At 32.9% G+C, this 23,501-nt stretch overlaps 1 protein-coding gene across 4 annotated transcripts in view; it reads right to left on the bottom strand.

Moving 5' to 3' along the window:
• Positions 1-460: 460 nt before the first annotated feature.
• LOC127729774 (protein STPG3-like) overlaps positions 461-23,501 on the bottom strand; it is a 35,418-nt gene continuing 12,377 nt past the window's right edge. For 3 of the 4 annotated variants that reach the window (XM_052237654.1, XM_052237653.1, XM_052237655.1), the window contains exons 2-7: positions 20,697-21,231; positions 6,474-6,697; positions 4,940-5,028; positions 4,338-4,455; positions 2,574-2,699; positions 461-1,637 (exon numbers count right to left, since the gene is read on the bottom strand). In XM_052237654.1, coding sequence (XP_052093614.1) covers positions 1,510-1,637; positions 2,574-2,699; positions 4,338-4,455; positions 4,940-5,028; positions 6,474-6,697; positions 20,697-21,229 — 1,218 coding nt within the window. In that variant the 5' untranslated portion in view covers positions 21,230-21,231 and the 3' untranslated portion in view covers positions 461-1,509. Of the gene's footprint in view, positions 1,638-2,573; positions 2,700-4,337; positions 4,456-4,939; positions 5,029-6,473; positions 6,698-15,935; positions 16,208-20,696; positions 21,232-23,501 lie in introns of those variants that run through there. The other variant, XM_052237656.1, reaches the window with a different exon arrangement.

The raw sequence follows: 23,501 nt of genomic DNA, 5'->3' as shown, positions 1-23,501 counted from the left end.
CATCGCCGTCTTCGATCACGCCTCTTTTTGAGTAATAGAGCGACCGTAGTAAGCGGAATATGAGTACTGGATTATTCGGGTTATGCAAACAGTGTGATAAAGCCAGATATGCATATTCAGGCATGATATTTTGGAATGTTATGTCCTCGATGCTCTTCATCTTCGTACATTATTTGGGCTTTTTAACTTTTTTTTTATCTGAGCGTCACTGATGAGTCTTTTTTAACGACCGACGTAAACAAATATAAGATCTTATAATCCTATATTTTAAGTGACTTGTTTTCCAAAAGTAATAGTGGAACGTAAAATTGGGAACCATGGAATATTTATAATTATTAGGAGATACATAATACTTTTTTCTGGAATAAACAAACTCATTTTAACATTTATATATTATATTTTATGTGTGCTTATATTCTGCAAATTATATAAAAGATAGATATAATAACATTTAAACAAATAATGGTTAACAGTTTAATAAAAAAATACTGGTCATTAAAATTCTCTTTAACAAGAAAACTGTTCAACAACATCTAATTATATGGATCATTTCAAAAATTGTAAGAAATGCACATATAAAGAAATACTGTTTTGTAATTTATTATATATACATATATGCATTTACATGTAAAGTGTACTCAAGGGTTTAACTTGAATTTTTTTTTTATCACATTTAACAAATATCACAGTATCACAAACGATTACCCAGACACACTATCACAGTAATTTTTCGACACACTATCACAGTAATTTTGATGTAGCTACACCAGTCATGGAAACATTTTTACCCTGCAAACAGCCAACTTTTGTACAAATAACAAAATAAATATTTGCCTCCTGTTACTCCGCTTCCATGTTGAGCAAACGGTAATGTGAATATTTCTTTTTGGATAACAGTTCATTTTGGTGTTCTCTTCGCGGTCCGCGTTTGAACTATGTCTATTTCTTTTAAAAACAAGAGACAACTGTTTGGAGTTAAAAAAACTAAACCTTACAGTGCAGGGTGTAAATTACAGGATAAAAACAATATATGTGTATTGTCGGAAATATGAAATTTATTTGAACTCGCTACGAAACAGGAGAAAAGATCGTCGATCCTCGCTTTTCGTCCTGTTTCTAAAGCTCATACATTTTTTTTTATATTTTGCAACAATGTACATATATTGTATACATATCAGTACTTTGAAAAGGGCATATCTCTTTATATGGACGCCATAGCGCAAATCCAGCGCAAAAAGTTGGAAAAAAAAGGTGCTCATTGTAATTACTGATACAACATACAATGAAGTTTAATAGCTGATAAACATTATTTCCAGGAGTGTTTCAAAAAAATAATCATAATAACAAAAGACAAAAGGTTACTTTGCACATGATTTGCCAATACATGAAAATTTCACATATTTGCAATAACTTTTATAAGCATGATAAGCACTAAGACGATTGTTGTGATCATGATTATCCCAGTGTCCAATCGTTTCTGACGAACATCTACTGATAACACGTAATGCTTCAGAATGTTGAGAATGGCCCTAAAACATGAGATTTCTCCCTCCTTAAACTTCTAATCGTAAAGGCAGGTTTATTCGTTTTGTTGGCATCAAATCTAGGTGTGTAAGCAGCTGGACCTGGCGTTTTCCCTAAATATGAAAAAATGACATGATTATAAGAACACAAATAAGTTAGCTTGACGCTGACACCATGAAACAAACACCAGATGAAAGATATTGTATTTGGCATAATTAATACATATTGGTTTTATGACATACATAAACATAACTTGATTTTAAAGAGCCAACTCATTTCCTTTACGTTTTTCTGCATCATTTTTCATTGCTGTTTATTTGTCAAATGACTGATGTACGTTACTCTTTGAAACATGTTAATTTATACTGATTTTTAAACAGATATAGATGCTATAAATAATCTAATATTTTTAAAGCTCATTAAGAAAGTTTCATCACATTCTTAATCTCTAACGGCGATACAGCCCTTTTTTGCTGACATGTAAGTTAAACTGTTTTATTTTTATTTTTAAAAGGATGATGGGGGAAATCGAACTGGAATTTTTTTTTACAGTGCGATTTCCCCCCTCCACTATTCCCCTCGGCCTTTTTGCTTCTGTTTTGTACATAAAGCATGAGGAGATGTATTTGGGAAGGTCTATGGGGGTAAAACATACACGTAATGCACTGTCCATATTGGGGACTATATTTCGTTGGTCAGTATTGTGTAATCAAAGATACCCGTTCGCGTGTAATTAAGTATGCGGATGTAAGCATTCTCAATTACGCCTGTTAAAAATTGTTTTATCACATTTTTAAAAGGGACTGACACTGATGAAGGCCATTTGTTGGGTCAAAATATCGGTTTCATTTTAATTTGTTCGTATATCATAGTTTTTATCTTTTATCAATATCGTTGCACACATCTTTAGACTTATAATATTCTCTAACTCCACATTATCTGTCTATGATTCCAAAATTAAAGGGTGATCAACATCCCCAAAAAAGACAGGACGCAGTTATTATAGCATTACGTTCATAAAACAGCTGAATGAAAATAAATATACTTACCAGGGTGAGCCCAGAGAACCGTCCCTGATCTCCGGAACTGATGGGAATATGCTGGTGCTTTATTGAATGTAGCTTTATCTGCTGATGATTTTTCGTAGCTGTTGGGTGATGGTTCTTTGTCTGCACCTAAAAAATTGGCAAAAAGATGGGAAGAAAAAGTTGAATTATTATTGATTTTACATCCCTTCGTGAGCAAAGAAATATGTATTGGTAGTGCAATCTAGAAGATAAACCATATACAAACATCCATTGATAGTTCTTGTAAAAATCACTTCACTATAAATCCGAAAAGGGTGTCATTAGTGACTTTAAAACTTCATTTAAGTGAAGCAGTTGCGTGTCTAGGCTCTTTATCACCAAATCGCCTAGCCTCTAAAATTTTGTTTGCGCTTTTAATGCCAACAGTATACTAGTATGTAAAGAAACGTATTATATATTCAAAAAATGAAAAAAACAAGTGAAACTGCGAGCTACTGCTCACTGACGATACCCCTAGCCCAAATACTTGACGGTAAACAGGAAGTTGTTGAGTGATGAATCTGAAAACTCATCACACGGTAAAGCTGACTTATATAAACACTGAAACCAAATTTCAGAAATCCTTGTAATGTAGTTCCTGAGAAAAATGTGACGAAAATATTCAACTTGGATGTGTTGTGTAAAATGGTGTAAGTGTTCGGTAAACAGGAAGTTGTTGAGTGATCAATCTGAAAACGCACCACACGGTATAGATGACTTGTATAAACCCTGAAACCAAATTTCAGAAATCCTTGTATTGTAGTTCCTGAAAAAGATGTGACGAAAAATTTTCATGGGACGGATGGACGGACTGACGGACTGACAGACTGACGGATGGACGGATGGATGGACAAACAGAGGTAAAACAGTATACCCCCAAGTTTTTTAAAGCGGGGGTATAACAATGGAGTCATAAAATAACAACTTAAACAATCTAAAACTAGCCATAGCTGTTCCTGTGGCTGTTATAAACTGTATATATATCTTTTTGAGTTGTGACGTTAATGCCATCAGTGCCGAAGAGCCTACTACTAAGTAGATTTTTTTTATTCGTGAATTGTTAAACCATTAGCAGAGTGTAAATGGTCCATCTCCAGATTTTTCTGTTTTAAATAGTATATAGTGATGTATCTCGTATAATTATAGAAAAATTATTGTTATTATTCTCATCATTTTTCATCATTTCCGCTCATTGATTGCTTATATGTCATTGTGTTTCTCTATTCTTAAAATTGAAACCAATTTTGCTTGATAATTACAATATAGTTTTTTTTCAGGATTGTGAAAAATATACAGATGTTGTCATCCATTTTAATCATAAAAAGATAAAAATATTACATTTCTTAAAAAAATTCTGATTTCTTGACATTAAAAATATATCATTGTAAAAAAAAAATGCACATACACAGAAGAAATGTCCTCTCTTTATAATGTGTACAAGTATATAAAATAAAAAGTTTAACACGGATGGTTCATACATACAATTTCTGAAAATTTAGAAAATTGTGAGCTAGAACACAATTATATCACAAAATATTATAGCTAATGTAAAAATAAATTTAATGCAAATATTTCAATTGCTCAAATTTTCCGCAAATTTTCTTATGGCAGGTTGGTGTATTTGAGCAATTAAAACAATTATTGCACTCCGGCCGCCACTGAACTTGCGACGAACTAACTAGTTTTCTCCCTTTAAAGACATAGATATCGAAATCTCTTCAAATACAATAATTGGTACACATTTACCTTTCTTCTCTAAGTTAAAGTTTTTCCTATTTCCTATTGTAAAACTTGGAGCTTCTGAAAAGGTTCTTTGCTTTGGACCAAGTAATGGTCTCTGTTTATATATATTTGGTGACGGCCACTTAAAAGAGAAAATTGATATTTAATAATAAAATAAATCAGAATAATAGTGTTTTAAATAATAATAATAATAATAATAATAATAATAATCATAATCATAATAGTAACTATTATTATTAATATTATATAATCTATTAAGTGTTGGAATAATAATAATAATAATAATAATAATAATAATAATAATAATAATAATTAATATTATATAATCTATTAAGTGTTGGAATAAAAAAAAATCACTTTTTAAATGTTTTCATTTTTAATTAGACGATTTAAAAGCTCAATAGAATCATTTTTACGATACCGACATTAGTACGCACGCCACATGTTCTAGACTGATTAACTTTCATCGGGTTCACTCGACAAGCCTCGCGTTCTAAATTTAAATATCTAACTGATTGAGTTGAGAAATGTCGTATCATATCACACTCGATGTGGTGGCCGAATCTATTTTTCTATGCCGCGAATTTTTACTTTCAATGACTTACACTGGTATCATTATAGAAGTCAACTTTAGTTTGCCATATATGTGGTGTTTGGAACCATGTTTTCTCCCAGGATGTCCTACATCCACCCTCTGAAAATAGAAATTTCTACATTACAATCGTCATGAATTATTTGATTCAGTTATTACGAGTAAGTTTTAAAATATAGTAAAAATATTTTTACCTGAACCCTGTCGGAACTTTAGGATACGAACTTTAGGATATGTTACACCTTTCGGAATTTTTGGTTCTCAAAGCTCTTCAACTTCGTACTTTATTTTGACTTTTAACTTTTTTGATTCGAGCGTCACTGATGAGTCTTTTGTAGCAAAACGCGCTTCTGGCGTACAAAATTATAAGCCAGGGGCCTGTTTATCGAAACTGTCCTAAGATCGGTCCTAAGAATTTATTAGGACAGAAATTAGGATAAAGTTAGGACCGACTTACGACATGTCTCAGCATGCACATCGAAGCTATCTTATGATTATCTTAGCTCGGATGTCCTAACCGCTGTCCTAAGTATTGGCGTAAAAGAAAATAACAAATTAAAAATGAAAAAATGAAAATATTGTATCAAATTTAACCAATAACTATAATATGAAAAAAGGTAAATAATTAGAAAATAATTATTAGTTTTAAATTAAAGGTGATAAATACTTTTTATATTATAATTGTACATTTAAACTCATAAAACAAAACATAAGACAAAAATATAACTCCGTTTTATAGAAGAATTGAAACAAACGAATTGTAAATAGTTAAAATAAAATATATAACCGGTAAAATCATTATATGCTTTGAGTGAGCTGAATTCGAAGTGTCACGGTTTCATACTTAAAAGTTCAAAGGCAAATCTCGTGCATCTTTCATATAAATACTGAGTACTTCAACTATTATATTACTGCAAATAACATGCGATGATACGTGTGAATATAAGAGACGAAATTCGAATTCTACCGATGCAAAACTACAGACTCTCCTGGACGACGTGGACAAGAGTAACACTTTGCTTTTTGGTAAATTGCCAAATGTTGCAGCAAATGGTCCTGAAAAGAGGGATAGGGATTTAATATAGGGAACTACCATTTGATTTTTATGGGGGGCGACTAGGATGAAATTTGAAAAAAAAAGGCAGGACACGAGTTTGGAGTAAAAAAAAAGGCAGGATGAGTAACTTTGTTAAAAAAAGAAAAGCAAGATGACAATTTAGGTAAAAAAAAGTCAGGATAAACTAATAAAATAAAGGCAGGACAGGAGTTTGGGAGTAAAAAAAAAATGCAGGATGAGGAACTTTGCAAAAAAAAAAAAAAGCAGGATGACAATTTACATGTATTTAAAAAAAAACGTCAGGATAAACTAATAAAAAAAGGCAGGACCGAATAGAGTGAAAAATAAAAAGGAAGGACAGAGATTACAACAACAAAAAAAGCAGAACAACATTTTTCATCCTAATAATAAAAAAATAGATACAAGAAAAAAAACCCAATTTTATGCCATAAAAATACAAAAAAAGTAATACATAAAAGTTATAATTTACCTCTCTCGGGATCACATTTTCCACCAAAAGTCCAAACTGGAGCATTAGTCTCGTTGAGAGGTTTAACATTATGCGCTGAATATGTACATGGCCCAGGCCCCTCCATATCAATCCTTAGAGGTGGTCGGGCATTACTAGCCTCATCCCATGTAATTACTTTCGGTGGTTTCTTTGGTTCTTCATAGTAAAGACTGGCCATTTGACCACGAGACTGTGGTTTAGTTCTGTAAAGAAAGAAATTAATTGAATAAGTGGAATTATGATAACTTTGGTCATTCTATCATTTTTGTAATATTCCGTTTGTAAAGCTTACATAAAAATTGCTGTTAGGTAATCTGATATTTTCTCTACAACAAGTAAGATAACAGTTCACAAGAAGTCAGTAATCGTTTGTGTAGATGTATTATTGAAAACTACCCTATCCATTTTAAAAGACGTTTTACTGGCAAGTGTGTATGAAAAGACAATTGTTTGCTATATGAACATAAAAATATCATTCAGATAAGGAAGGAGGTGAATAATGTCATATATTTTGGAGATTCTGTGAAAGAGAGACGAAAGATACCAAAGGGACATAAAAACTCGAAAACAAACTGACAACGCCATGTCAAATTTCGTCAGTTTGGTAGCAGACGTTACGGATGCCTGTTCCTTTTATCGGAATATCAAAGTCCATGTTTTAGAAATATCTATCCGAAAAATTATTCGGAAAGAAAAAATAAGTAAGATGTGCACGAGACAATTGTGTGCTATAAATTATCAATAATTTTCATTGATGTTCATTCACTGGTTTAAGCAGGGTTTGGACACAACTATCACGTTACAACTCCAATCAGTAGGTAGGAGATATACTAATCAATGCATTATGACATAAAGTAAGAAAAATGCTGTGAAAGTGTAAAGTTATTACCGTCAGTCCATCTAGAGTCGCAACAAACACAAGATGCAAACTCCCTTTGTTAGTGTAGCATTGTCCATGGTTTGCTACACGAACTCTAAAATCAGTTTGTTTCAAAAACAAAATAAAAGGTGCAAACTTTGATTCATTGATGAAAGTTTCATTGGAATCTAGTCATTTGTTTAGGAGTTGGGGATACAAAGATTGAAAGATTAACCAACGAAAAACCGGACACAACGATCTCTCTACAGCCGTTCTTTCCAATTTTAAGTACTGTTGACCTTAGATGAATTTAATCATTTCCATTTAAATTATAATTTATTAATAATCAAATGAATTGAATAACAAGCACAGTGCAAATGCTAATCCTGTATGGATACAAGATAGACAAAACATCTTAACAAAAAAAAACAATATTTGAATTGTCCAGTCCACCAAAAATGAATCTAGGGATTATGTAAATTCAACTATATATATACTGAAACTTAATGAATAATGGTTATATATTTAATCTATATAGATCCCAAATAAAAAGTGAACTAAACTTGATACTTTGTAGGTGGGGTGACCATGGCATTTAAACACATGGTAAGCAGCACAAAAATATCAAACAGTATATAACATTAGACATTAGACAGTCCATCATATCAATGCAGATAATTTGAATTGTAAAGTTTATGTTTTGTTTTCAGTAAGACAAGAATGAAAATATAATATGTAGAAGAGGAAAGAGAGAGAAAATTAGTTCTCTATGTACACACCTGAACAAATATTTAAAAAAGAATGAATACTTGATTAAAAACTGTGGGATTTCGAAGAGCATAGTTAATATTGATATTAATATTAGATGTTATATTTTCTGTGAATTATCTAGGTGGTAATCCATACAAGACGTTATGCACAAGAATAACTTTTGATTCTTTTGTCTACTTTGAAAGGAATCTCAACCTTATTCTTAATATAATTTTGACTCAGATGTGCCTTTTTGCAGACGAGTTATTATCCTGACGGCTTTATACTGAGCTGACTCAATTAAGTCTGCCTATTCTTTAGTAAAGTTATCCCACACTACACTACCATATTCAAGAAAATATAGATGCTATATATTTTTTTCTAAATCTTTCATGTCAGTTATAAATAAGTATACCCAATATATTCAAACGTGCACAGGCTTTAGAGTAGGTAGTATAAATTGACTCTTCCATGTACCATGAGAGCTGAGGGTTAAACTTGCATGTTTATGATTAGAAGTATTTTCCATTTATAATAGTGAAATATTAAAGTCATGTGATTAAAGAACAATACAGATTTTGTAACTTCTGCATTGAAATTAGCTACCCAATTACAACCCCAATCATATACGCCAACAAAGTCAGATATAGAGAGACTATGTTGCTGTGTTTGATCGTCAACACCACAGGAAAGTGGTACATCATCTGCAAATAATTTCATTTTGTTTTAGAAAGCATTAACGATATTTTTTACAAGCAACCAATGCCGATAGTGACCAAGTATAGAGCCTTATGGGACACACTTGCATTATACCGTATTCAAGATCTTATATTTTGGGCTCTACTACTAAACGTGTCTTGCAGACGCTGAAATCATATCTTACGACTTTCCCGAATGATGTATAGTAATTTGTTGTCCTTAATTGTAAAAAAATATTTGCCACTGGACGTTAAGAAATCGCTTTAATAATCGGCAGTTTTGTATTGCTAGATAGAAGCTGATGTGTGATGTGATTTTGTCCAATAATGTCGAGTAACCGATATTTGAAAGACGTTTTCTAAAACATAAGTATCATGGTTTTACTAGTAATTTAGGTAAAACTACTAACACCTGAATTGTTGATTGATTTCGTCTCGTGAATAATTACATTTTTTTTTCAAATTCGATCTAAACTGTTACTGTCCCTACCATCTAACATAAATTTCTTATGGTTCTCATCATAAACAGTATTGCACACAATATATTACAATGAAAAGATCTAGGATAGCCGTACGTGACTAAATATCCACAAAAGCAACGAACAACTAAAGTTGTCTGCACTGTCTTAATTCACCTACACTTACACCATACATAGATGAGGGGTGGAAGGACCTTTTTCGGACATCGGGATTAAGCCTTTATTTTTGCGGGAATACGAGATTGGGTTTTTATTTTCGAGGGAATACAGGATTGAGTCTTTATTTTCGCGGGAATTCGGGATTTACCCTTATCAGGACTCTGGGATTAATGATTATTTTTTACGGGATCCGGGAAAGGATGCTTTATTTTTACGGGAATTCGGGATAGCACCCTCTCCTAGATATAGAACTGTATAGATGGTCCTATAAAGTCGAATGCAAAATAAAATAGAGAATGGAAATGGGGAATGTGTCAAAGAGACAACAATCCGACCAAAGAGTAAAAAACACAGCCGAAGGCCACCAATTGGTCTTCAACACAGCGAGAAAATCCCGCACCCGGAGGCGGACTTCAGCTGGCCTCTAAACAAAAATGTGTAATAGTTCCATGAAAATAGACGTCATACTAAACTCCTAAACATATAAATAAACTAAAATTAAAAAAACATACAAGACTAACAAAGGCCAGAGGCTCCCGACTTGAGACTGTCGCAAAAATGCGGCGGGGTTAAACATGTTTAGCGAGATCTCAACCCTCCCCCTATACCTCTAACCAATGTAGATTAAACAAACACACAGCAATACGTACAGTAAAACTCAGTTTAAAAGAAGTCCGATTCCAATGTCAGAATAGGTAACAAAAGAAACTAAGCAAAATGACAATGATACATAAATTAACAAAGGACTACTAGCAGTTACTGACATGCCAGCTCCAGACCTCAATTAAACTGATTGAAAGATTATGTTTTCATCATATAAAAATCAAGCACAATCCCTCCCGTTAGGGGTTTAGCATCATACCATCATAAAATATATGAGAAGAACATAACCCGTAGCATGCCAACAACTGGTTTTAGAATAAATGTGTTTATTTCCGATACAAAGACCCTATGAGTGAATCAATATTAATACCAAAATATGCCATCTTTAATGACCTGACAACAGTATCGTAACCATAAGGCTATTTACCATGCATATATGTGTGTAATCTGAAGCCAAGGTACATGTTAAGTAAGAACAACTTGCATTTTCTGTCGATATCAAAATATTTCCAACATGACAAAGACTTAAATTTAAATCTAATTAAACTCATAGATACCAGGCCTAAAATTTTTACGCGTTTCGTCTACAAAAGATTCATCAGTGACGCTCGAATCAAGTTAAAGGCAAAATAAAGTATTGAAAAGCATTAAGGACCAAACATTTCCACAGGGTTTGCCAGATAGAGCCGAGGTACTAGTAATCTAGTCCTAGGGTAGAAATCCTTATTGCTTCGAAAAATTCAAAGTTTTGTCAACAGTTAATTTATAATTATTACCACATCAAGGTTAGTTCATGTCGACACAGAAGTGCTGACTACTGGTCTGGTGATACCCTGTGGGAGGAAACTTCCACTAGCAGTGGCATTGACCCAGTGGTTGTAAATAAACTCATCATAGATACCAGGTCTAAAATTTTGAACGCTAGACTCGCGTTTCGTCTATTGACATACTAACAAAATGAAAACTGTACTAGAAAATGGACTCTTATGGTCATTATAACTGATTTACGAATAAATTTGAGTTAAATTTCAAACCTTGAAATACGCGAAAACATCCTTCCTGATCCTGTAGTTCTTTTAAGAGGAGAGAATCCATATATAGCAAAACATCCCTCATTATTTAATGCTTGTACGCGTCCTTTCTGCTCCATATTTTATTTTTGATGTATTCCCAACACTGTTACAGTCATAATAATCCCTAAACAACTTGCTACTTAATACTTTAAGTCTGTTTGGTATGCTTGGTGGATTTTGTATAATAATGGATATTAATATTAATTTGATTTTAAATGTACACTTTATAAATTAAGTTTAATTGACCAATTATAATCAGGATTAATTTCTAACACAATTTTGTCATCATTGAATATTTCCAACTGTGGTCTATTGTTAATTAAGCATCTATACCGTAATTACCATACATGTAAATAAAGCTGCTAAATTCAAAAGCCCGAGAGAGATGAATACCTGAGTGTTGCCCTTTAAGTATCGGTTATATACGATGTGAATTATAATACTTTTAATTCACTTGGACTCTTAGACATCCTAAGGGTACCTAGGGTTATAGCAATAAATGTATAAAATAGTTACTTCCTGCTTTATCATGACCTTGGGCCAGATAAACGAATGCGTCTTCATAAACAAGTAAATTGACATTGGTAAAGACATGCCTAAATTATAAGCTAGTTCCTTTATATATATTTTTTCTGTTTAGTCTCGTTGGGTTGCTGTCTGATTAATTTATCTCCTGTTATTCATTTTTATTCTGCAATCAGCCAACTATTGTACAAATAGCAGGTACACAAATAAATAATTTCTTTATTTGTACTTGCACAACTAAAGTCTCCTAGCTGTTACCCCGCTTTAATGTTGAACAAGCGATAATGTGAATATTTCTTTTTGCGTAACGGTTCATTTATGGGTCCTCTTCGCAACCTGCTTTTAAACTATATCGTTTTCTTTGAAAAATCAGAGACGATGATTTGGATTTAAACAACAACAGCTTCAAGTGCCGGGTGTAAATTCCAAGTAATTGTAAGTTTCTGGTTTAACACTAATCGCTAATATCACCATGGTCAGCGGGACAACAAAAAGACAAGAGAAAAATACACATATGAAAAAAAATCCGGAAAAAGTTTCCGCACAACCATGTCTGAATTCAAACAACAAAAGCACAACAAAATAAAAATCAATACAGTCTTATACTGTTTCAAAGAATGCAGAAAGTTACTGATAGCAAGGTTACAGTACTTACTTCTACTGCTAATAACAGAAACCATGCATAAAATTGAGAATGGAAATGGGGAATATGTCAAAGAGACAACAACCCGACCAAAGAGCAGACAACAGCCGAAGGCCACCAATGGGTCTTCAATGCAGCGAGAAAATCCCGCACCCGGAGGTGGTCCTCAGCTGGCCCCTAACTAAAATTGTGTGCTAGTTCAGTGAAAATGGACGTCACACTAAACTCCAAAACATATAAATGAACTAAAATTAAAAAAAATACTAGACTAACAAAGGCCAGAGGCTCCTGACTTGGGACAGGCGCAAAAATGCGGCGGGGTTAAACATGTTTTATGAGATCTCAACCCTCCCCCTATACCTCTAGCCAATGTAGAATAAAGAAACACATAGCAATACGCACAGTTAAATTCAGTTTTAAAGAAGTCCGAGTCCGATGTCAGAATAGGTAACAAAAGAAACTAAGCAAAATGACAATGATACATAAATGAACAAAGGACTTCTAGCAGTTACTGACATGCCAGCTCCAGACCTCAATTAAACTGATTGAAAGATTATGTCTTCATCATATGAAAATCAAGTACAATCCCTCCCGTTAGGGGTTTAGTATCATACCATCATAAAATATATGAGAAAAACATAACCCGTATCATGCCAACAACTGGTTTTAGAATAAATGTGTTTATTTCCGATGCAAAGACCCTATGAGTGAATCAATGTTAATACCAAAATATGCAATCCTTAATGACTTGACAGCAGTATCGTAACTATATCCTTTCCGAATAAGTCTGTTTAAAGGTTTGGTTAGCTTTTGAGGTGAATGCCGACATTTTTGTGCTTTGTAAAGAATATTACCATAAAATATTGGATGTGAAATACCTGAACGTGTAAGATGTTTGCATGTTGATTTATATTTACGAATGATGTCCTTGTACCGATGATAAAATTTAGTAAATGTTTTGACTAGTTTGTGATATCGAAAACCCTGGTGCAATAATTTTTCAGTAATACAGAGATTGCATTTTTACACTAATCATATCGACGACTGAACTTGTAAAAACATTTCATACAGCATTGTCATAAACATTGCAGAACAACATAAACTTGATCAGTGCCTTTTTTTTATCAAAAATTATTAATTTAAAAAATGCATTTGTATGTCTTTTAGAATAAGTATCATCGTTTTAGTATCATGTACTTTGAATAATAGTCTATCCAAAGATATACATTTAAATAATGAAGACAACTTATAAATATTTCAGTGCTCATTCTTCTGGTTAACGACCAATGTTAGTTATAGAGATGGAATAATAGAATCTGATCAGAAAACAAAGTATTTTAGTAGGACAAGTATCTTTAATAGGTCAACTACTAACCCTCCGGTGAGCTGGTGTGTTTTTTTACGAGGAGAAAGTGTGGCATTGTGATATAACTTATGCGTTGTGTTATAAGTCAAAATAAAACATCATGCAATAATAAGACGCGTTGCTTTGATAAAACAGTTGAATATATGAAACAGTTCTATATTGGAATAGTTCCAGTATTTAGCTGAGTTGTCTTGCACTAAAAGTGCTTATGCAAATACAATGATCGACCGAGTGTTACCATTCGTATAAATAAGAATTCCACCCTTTAGAGCTGAGTTCAAATTTCAAGTATGATATACATAAAATATTTTAAATCAAAAGATTATCTCAGTCGTGATAAAACGAATTTGCCCTACTCAATCTACAAAGTTTATAAATATATTAAAATAAACTCACCAATACACGCTTTTCCCCCCTAAGAATTCATCATATAATAATCAAGCACCACTTAAAAAAGCACCAACAAAAGTAAAATGAATAGTATTTTGCTTTTGTAAATGGACTGATATTGATATAGATCAACCCATGCATGCAATGTATTGAAAATCGTTCATAAAAACTTGATTATAAGATAACGAGTTAATTGTTTTAAACAATTAGAAAATCCATATTGTTAAAAAGAAAAATTTAACATGTGCATTATCATTAAATAAATGTTTGTCGTTCATGCAAATATATAACTCGACTAGTTTTGAGATAAGGCAGAATTTATAACAAAAGTGTAAACAAGCAAATGATCAAAACGACATTTAGATAATAGTTAAAGCTATCAAAGCTTGAAACTTAAATAACGGAATCATGAACAAACAAATGGTTTGGAAATTTAGAGTTGTTTGTCATAAGTTTGGATATTTTTTTTTACAGAAGAAAGAATGTAATTTGAAGTCGTCCAATTTTCTGTTAAAACACAAATTTAATCAGTACTATCCAATGTGAATTGCGATTTATGGATTCAAGCCAATATCTCCGTTTTCCTCGCTTAACCTAGATGCAAAATTGAGCAGTGAACGAACTGCGTATCTTAACATTAAGTTTTTTTCCAATGGGGTAAATTTGGTCTTTGTTATTGACTTTTTCATATTTTTTAATCTCAATCAACACTGAATCGTTCTAGAAATAATGTTGATTATAAAGTTGCAACCCATCTTTGAGGATCTAAGTTAGGGTGGCCTGAAATTTTTTGATTGGTTGATTGATTGTTACTTGTTTAACATCCTGTGGCAAATATTTCATGCATGTAAAATGGCCATTGTAACATGTAGTTTTAGGAAAAATTGTACATGTACGAAGGATTGTCCCAAAAAAAATTATTACAAATATTAATATCATTTTATAGGACATCTTGAAGCAAATTAGCTTTTTGTTTATGCCATTCGCTCATATTGAAATATGATGATGGATTGTTGGTTGCTTAACGTCCAGTGGAAAATATTTCATACATGTTCAGGACAAGAACAAATTAACAATGAATACGATAGATAGGTCCTGTAATAGAGGCCGTCCGGGATGAAGGTCGGGGAAATTTAAACTGCCACTGGAAAATAAGGGTATATTGAAAAGGGACAGACATATTTTGCCTTGTAACAGGCCACCTACGGACCCCTCTCAGAGTTGTTATAAGGGTTCTTAACGTTCAGAGAGCGTGGCACTCTCTCTACACGAGGCATCGGATTTAACGTCCCTATTCTGGCAGGACGTGGCTGCGTACTTGTACTTCCCGCACAGCCAAACGGATGCCTAACTTTGGCAAGGGTTTTACTGCCGGTCGGAAGAAGATCTGCAGTGACCTTATTTCTATTCCCCAGACATCCTTGGGGTTGATTTTTTTGCTTAAATTTATTATGCGAAATGTTAGTAATCTTTTTCGTCTTTTTCCTTATAAATGTAAATGTTGTGCACTATTCGAGGTCTTCATCCTTCTACACCTGTTCCTTTCCCCCTCATAACATTATGTGACCCTTTTAAAATTTCGATGGTTTTTGTCATAGAAAATTTCCGATGAAGAAAAAATTGGATATTTACAATACCAGTAAGTACTGGATGACAATTAACATAAACTATTTTACTGTACTAACCCGTAGGCTGAGCAAATTCTATATGAGGGTCTGGATGGGTAGTCCTTCAATTCTGTTTTCTTTAATTTAATAAGCCATTTTACTCTATTATCTAAAAATGTTGTCCATTATTCTCTATTCTTTATATTTTAACAATACAACAGATTAAGAAGTGTTTGATAGATAACTAAGACTTAAACAATTTTTTTTTCATTTATATTATTAGACCTACCTTCCATAATAGCTCCAGTTTGCTATTCTAATCCTTGGTACATTAAGAGGAGGAAACATATATATGTATATGCTTACATATATAAAGATAATGTCATAATTCAAAATTATCCATGCTATCACTAACAACAGATCAAGTTTCAATCAACACATCCTGATATACATTATAGCAGTCGGAATACTTTTCTATCAAAACGGTATTAATTTTTGACTTAACACCCCTTTACAAAGTACACCAATCTCTAAAGCGAACATTTATAAACGACTATCTACAAACTGCTATACAAATACATATATTTGATTATTTATTAATGCAGACTCTTTGAACAAGTTGCTGTCAGCACGAGGTTTTAAATACCCCCATTGATTTTAGAACAATTTTATCTCGATGGAACTGAATTAAAGTCCGTTTCAAGATATAAAGAATAAACATTTGTGGGGGTAGTCTTTACAATTAGCTTAAATAGTTTGAATTTATCAGATGCGTGATCGCGTAATGATTATTAATTTTTGATCAGTCAATTAACTATTTTAATCACACGTAGTTTCTACTTCATTATAGTCGAGTGTGATCTTATATATTGTATAATGTACCTGTTCACGCAAAACTTCACACCCGAAGTCCATGGTGATCAAATAAATGTCTTTTGTGTTTTATTTAGTCGTTGGGTTGTTGTCTCATTGACATTTACTCGACATTTTCCTTTATTCATAATATAGAACTATTTCTTGTCTAAAGTTAAAGGTCAGGATTAAAATTTCACATGCTTTGAAAGTATAATGATTGGACTTTAACAAGTACAAAATCTAACTGGAACGGGACTCAATAGGAAATCATTTTTTTTTTTGCTTATTTCCCCCCCTTAGCCACCATAACTATAAAAACTATTGCTGATTTTTTGCAAAAAGGCAATTTACTTGGAAACCATGGAAGGGTCCTTCGGGTCCATCGTTTTGGCTTATAACTTGCTGACAAGGGTTAAAATTATAATGTTATGGTGAAAGAATTGTTTGTGTGGTTTTATTTTCTTAATTATTATCGATTACATTATTTTAGTTTGAAATACAACTTTATTTATTATTTATGTTCTTATCTGTGTTGACATTCCGTACATATATATTTTTTTGCAATTCTATTACTATACTATTGCTATAGTTATGAACACTTATGGTCCTACAACCTGTCGATCTTATATTTTTACATTGCACAAGGTCATACTCTTCTCGGACTGTTTATGATATCTATACACAAAATCCGTTGGGTTCGTGTTGCTCAGTCTTTAGTTTTCTATGTTGTGTTTTTATATACTGTTGTTTGTCTCTTGGTCTTTTTCTTTTTTTGCCATGGCGTTGTCATTTTATTTTCGACTTTGAGTTTGAATAATCCTTTGGTATCTTTCGCCTCTCCTATACAAAAAATCCGTTTGAATTATACTGATTGATATCTAAGTCTGGTTCATTTATCAGTTGAACATGATTTTGAACAAGCTTTCAGCAAATACGAGTACTCTCAGATTGATATTTTTGGGTTTTTTTGTATTTTTGCTAGGCTATTTTAGTGTGTTACGTGCCGATCCGATCCGTCAAGTAATTTCAGACTGAGTTCTACAGTTATTTTTTTCATGTTACACTGTTATACCACTGCCCAAGGTTAGTTTAAGTTTTGGCGCTCACAAACATTTACCTGTGTTTAAAGTTATTGCAAATGGATGGTATTTTTGTTCAAGCATATTGTTTTTCTTTAATTGTTTAACACTTCTTACTGATATAACATGTTACTTTTATTATTCTTCCCTTAGTTTATTTATTTTATATTTACATTGTGTCATAGGTCAAATTTATTTGTTCCGTGTATGTTCAATGGTGTTAATATGTCCTTTGATTGAGTTAAGCTATTTTAGTTGATATTTTATAGTGTGTCTTTCTATGTTGTGATGTTACACTATTGTTTCAGAAAAAGGGTGAAGGTTTGGTACCATTAAAACGTTTAAACCCGCTGCATTTGTTTGCACCTGTCCTAAGTCAGGAATCTGATGTTCAGTAGTTGTCGTTTGTTGATGTGGTTCATAAGTGTTTCTCGTTTCTCGTTTTTTATATAGATTAGACCGTTGGTTTTCCCGTTTGAATGGTTTTACACTAGTAATTTTTTGGGGCCCTTTCTAGCTTACTGTTCGGTGTGAGCCAAGGCTCCGTGTTGAAGACCGTACTGTGACCTATAATGGTTTACTTTTATAAATTTTGACTTGGATGGAGAGTTGTCTCATTGGCACTCATACCACATCTTCTTATATCTATTAACCCTTTCACTTTCTTTATGTGCCAGTCCTAAGTCAGTGCATGGGTGTCGTTCAATGCTGTCTGACTGTAATAATTTATTTTTCGTGTATTGTTTTTAGCCTAAGTCATGCCGGGAACTTTTAAAGCATTCAATATTGTATGGGTTTTTCTCTTTGTTGAAGGCAGTATCATGACCTTTATTTGTTTACCTCCTCGTCCTTTGGTCTATCATGTCTATGGTGTTATATTTCTCCAATATATTTATATACGAATGAAAGCAGAAATTTTCAATTTACTATCCGAACGAAAACATTTGTTTCGTTACAAAATAATGTTCAAGCTTAACTGAATAAGCATTTTTTCAAATCTTGCTCCAACTTAATTATGTTATTTGTATTTCATCATGCACACGGTCTATTCACAAACTTTTTTTTAAAATCGAGTTATTCCCCTTATATAGGATATGTTTATTAAAGACTGATTATATGTATGTATCAAGTTGTAATTCGTAAATGGATTTTAACTATGTACAATGATGACAGAAAAAAAAAGAATGGGAACCTTTTTAAAAACCAGTGATTAACTCAACTGCCTCGAAATCGAAGCAATGCCTACTCTATTTATGACTCCTGTCCGGATACTCATGAAAATATGTGATCAGTCAAATTTGACGATCAACGACTAATGTACTAGTCATCAAATGTAACGATACACAAGTATGAACTCCAATTTATCATAAAATATAACAAATAGGAAAAAACCTGTTAAATTATTCGACGAAAAACATTCATTTGCAAAGCAAATGCATATGACTAAAATAATCTGACCAAATTGAAAAGTGAGAAAGTACCGTGTTATTGAACACAGGGGTCAAATTTATTTTGCGGAAAATGATGACAAAAGTCGGCACTTAATTTCGAAGATGAGAATTAAGTATTTAAATATCTGCATAGGCATTCAAAATATTAAGCAGACCATGTTTACGTTTAAAGTTTTAAGTTCTAAAATTAATTTTTGAAATTTTGGGTGAAAATACGATTTTTGAAATAACAAAAATTGCGAAATAAAAAAATCGCGTATTTGCCTTAAATCAATGACTTTGATAAGAAAATAACATTCTGTAAATATTAGACCAACTGGGCAATTATTTACCTTGGTGCAGTGTATCCAATTTTCATTATATATGGACAATACATTGCCTTGTATCGTTTCTTTTGTTGACTAGTATGATAATCCGTACAAAGGATAATACCCCCCCCCCCCCCCCCCAAAAAAAAACAACAAAAAAACAAACACTTGTCAAAGAAGACAAGTCATCAAAATGGCAACTTCCAATAGATGACCAGTAATAATTCATCTTTTGTGTAAAATATATACTGATACACAACACGGGTCCAAATCGGGACCACCTCTATCACAGTAAGCTAGGTGAGAGTTCACCCAACTGAGCCAAGGACTCATCCTCTTGTGCAGCTAATGAGGTTGTAATACATCTGTAGGTCTAGGGATGTTATATATTGAAGATATCAATCATTAAACCCTAGCTAAATTCCTCGTAAATCTTTAATCCACCACTGAACTACCGGATCTGACCCCGCCCATTTATTCAGTAAGTATCACCTCTTTTTTCATACCATCTTTATACTAATTTTGCTACGGAGATTTTCTTTTTGAAATCAAATTATTTCCCCTATATTGTAAAATTTTAAAATAAAACAATAATTTTGTAATATCATCGCTAAATTGTTTCTATCCTTACCTATTATTAACTGGTTTAAAATAGTTTCATGTATGTTACACAGCCAAACGTCTTTTATGGACAGTTTGAAAATATGAAAATGATTAACATTCATGATATCTATTCTATCATTCTATATTAAAGGAACAATGAGTGAATAAAACTTCATTGAAACTGAATATTACCTAAAAAAGACAATTTAGAAATTTTAAAAGATTTTATAAAAGAAATGACAAGTAAAGATGAATGTGGACTAATGGACTCTTGGAAACCCGATATTTCTTTATCAACCCAACACTGCTGATTCGAATTCTATGTTTTTCTATAGAATACGTAGAAATGATGAAAAAGGAAAGGCCATTAATTCAAAAGAAATTTATATATAAAGGGATCGGGCGGCGTGAATGACAATTTATTTCTAATGTTAAGTTCTGTATAGTAGTTTTCTAGGAACACTTAATTTTCATTATTTATTTTATTTCATTTATTAAACCGGAAATTCATACTTAAAACATTCACAGAAAGAAGTGTCAAATACACAGATTGATTCAAATCTTAATTTGTTTAGTTTTGTAATATAAGTATTGGAATTTCGTGATTATTTTTCTTCTCTAATTTATAATTATTGTCACAGTACAGCTGAAAAAAGGCACCAAAAGTTGCTTATGGAAATAATATGATTTTGAAACTTTGCCGAAATGTAACTTTCTTTTTTTGAAAATTCATAAAAAATTCTTTCAAACTTACCTTGCAGACATTGAGACTGTTGCTAGACGGACCATTCTAGCAGGGACACGACGACTCCTGTTTTGCTGAATCAGCATACCTCTTTCGTATGCAGTTGGTGAAGACATAGGTGGCGCTGAACCAATATGAACCGGATGGGCACCACCGAAACTTCGTCCATGGTCGGTTACACTCCTACCAGGCTGAATATTATGAAGAGGCTTTCGTTCAACGGTAACGGACAGAGCAGTTGTTTGAATTTCCGATTTTTCAACATCCAATCTATTTTCATTGGTCAAACCAGTTAGAGGTCTTGTTGTTTCACTTCTGTTGTCGGTGTCTTTCGTTTTTGCAGATCTGGTTTTGTGTTTCATGTCATATTTTATTATTTCCGGTTTATGTTTCACTGTTGAAATTTGTAAAAGCCCACGGTCGTCAAATCTGGCTTCCTTAAGATGAATAACATCTGCAAGCTTAGCATGATGCACTTCATCCGTAACCGGACCTTTCAGTTCATTATCTAGTGAAGTGGGATTTTCTACTAAAACCGCCATATCTGAAAGAAAACATTTATAATTCATGAGCAATTCTTCTTAATCGATTTACAAAATAATAGGATATATAACACTGAAAACAAACCCTTCAAAAAACATTAAACACTAATGGTGTAGAATAAAAGAACCAAGTTGATGCATTCGTAAAATTGATTTTGTAATAAAGAAGTCACCAAGATACATATACCAGGCTTATAGATAAGACTGTGCGACTGAATAGGGAAACATTCATTTTTTATTAGTTGTTATTAGCTTTGAACTACCTTCAGTAACTGCGAATACTCAGAGATCGGTACATGGTGTCTTTTAGTCTTTTTGTTAGTTGTTTTTTGTGCTTTATGTCGATTAGATGAGTCAAGCCCTTTTCAACTCATTTTTAACAATATGTTGTGATGTTACATCACTGTCCCAGGAGAGGGTTGGGCGCTAGCAAACACGTTTAACCCCGCAATTCTGTATGTGTCTGTCCCAAGTAAGGTGTCTGTAATTCAGTGGTTGTTGTTAGTAACTACCGATCATATTCATTTTTATTTTATTGTATTGTACATAAATCAGGCCGTTGGTTGGTTCGAATTGGTTACATATTGTCATGTCGAGGCCTCTTATAGTTTACTATACGGTATGGACTCATTATTGACGACCGTACTGTGACCTAAAGTTGCTTACAGCTACCTCATTCGGTCCCTGGGGGACAGTTGGCTCATCGATATTGTATTATTTCTGTAGATCTATATGTTCACATGTTTAGGTAGTTCGTTTTTAATTTTATAAAAAAATCAAGTTTTTATACTTTACCGAAACTTTAACAAGACATAAATCTATTAATGATCTGTAGGCTATAAGAAAGGCGAAATACACCAAAGGGACATTCAACTCATAAGTCGAAAATAAACTGACAACGCCATGGCAAAAAAACCAAAACAAAACAAAACAAAAGACACACAACGGTATACAAAAAACAACATACAAAACTAAAGACTGAGCAACGTGAACTCCACCAAAAACTGGGGTAATCTCAGGTGCTATGGAAGGGTAGGTAGATCCTACTCCATATGTGGCACCCGGTGATTTTCGGGAAAAGGAGGACGGGATGTGGTTATAGCAAAGGAACAAAAATATTGCAAGTGCTTTTTGAACAAGCTTTGGAACACCCTCCACTTGATTCTTGAAAGAAATTTGAATAAATGTAATTTATTTCAATGATCTACCTTGTACAACTTAATCTGCTAATGAAAAATAATTAAGGTCCTCATACATTCTTTATACAGCCGATTGCATGTTAAAGGATATATATCGTGAACGTTGCAGAAATGTATGACTGTTGTACACTACTGCCAAAATCAAGACATCAACAGTCGGAATTGAACAAGGTCATAATGGGATGCGACATGCTGCATCGGCAGGGTATAAGTATCTTCTGCTTTGAATGCAAGAGTTGTATAATTGTGACAAGGCCATGGAACGTTAAAAAAAGAAATAAAATCTGATCGACTATGGAATATGGTAGGTAGTTATCTCATTGGCAATCATACATATCCTTACTTTTATATCTATAGTGAACACGAGGAACCTAGTTAAAATGCCTCGATTAAGGTGAGACGCGGTAAAAGTCTTATTCATATTGACGTGTTGGAGGTATTTTTCAGTTAAAAGTAAATTGTGCTAGGAAACTCGCCATAAATTAACTGAAATAGATAAAATACAATAGACGTACGCAGATTTGAGGCTATTAATAGGAAAAAAGTTTGTCATAGCTATGAATCGTCAGTCAGTATCAAGTTTAATACAAAAAAAGTTCATGAACTGGCCTATGTAATGTTTTTTTTATCATTTAACGTGTGATATATGAGGTATAGGCATTCAATGTAATGTGTATTATTAAAAAAAAAAACTTATTAATTCTATTTGAAAGTAAAAGTTTAGGTTTTCTTGGATTTGTTCTGTATACCTTTCAAGAAGGGTTTGCATCGATATAAAAATCAGAAAGAGATGGCCAGGAAGGGTTGCAACTAGTACCTGATTGATATATAGTTGCTTGGTTGCATATCGTCTACTGGCAATTATGTTGTGCATATTCAAGACGAGAACAAATTAATGAGTAACGTAATACAATAAGTATTGTAACAGTAGGTTTTGCAAGGTAGGTCGATCGGAACGAAGAGCTGGAAATTGTGGACTTCAAACTGAAAAAAAATGGTATATTGGAAACGGTCAGACATTTTGCCACCTATGGGCCCCTTACAGTTGGGTTTCTTAACACGTAGAGAGCGTG

The sequence above is a fragment of the Mytilus californianus genome, unplaced genomic scaffold, assembly GCF_021869535.1.
Source record: "Mytilus californianus isolate M0D057914Y unplaced genomic scaffold, xbMytCali1.0.p SCAF_2, whole genome shotgun sequence".
NCBI classification, from domain to species: Eukaryota; Metazoa; Mollusca; class Bivalvia; order Mytilida; family Mytilidae; genus Mytilus; species Mytilus californianus.
Note: the sequence above shows the minus strand (reverse complement) of the source record. Positions and strands in the feature narration are given on the sequence as shown.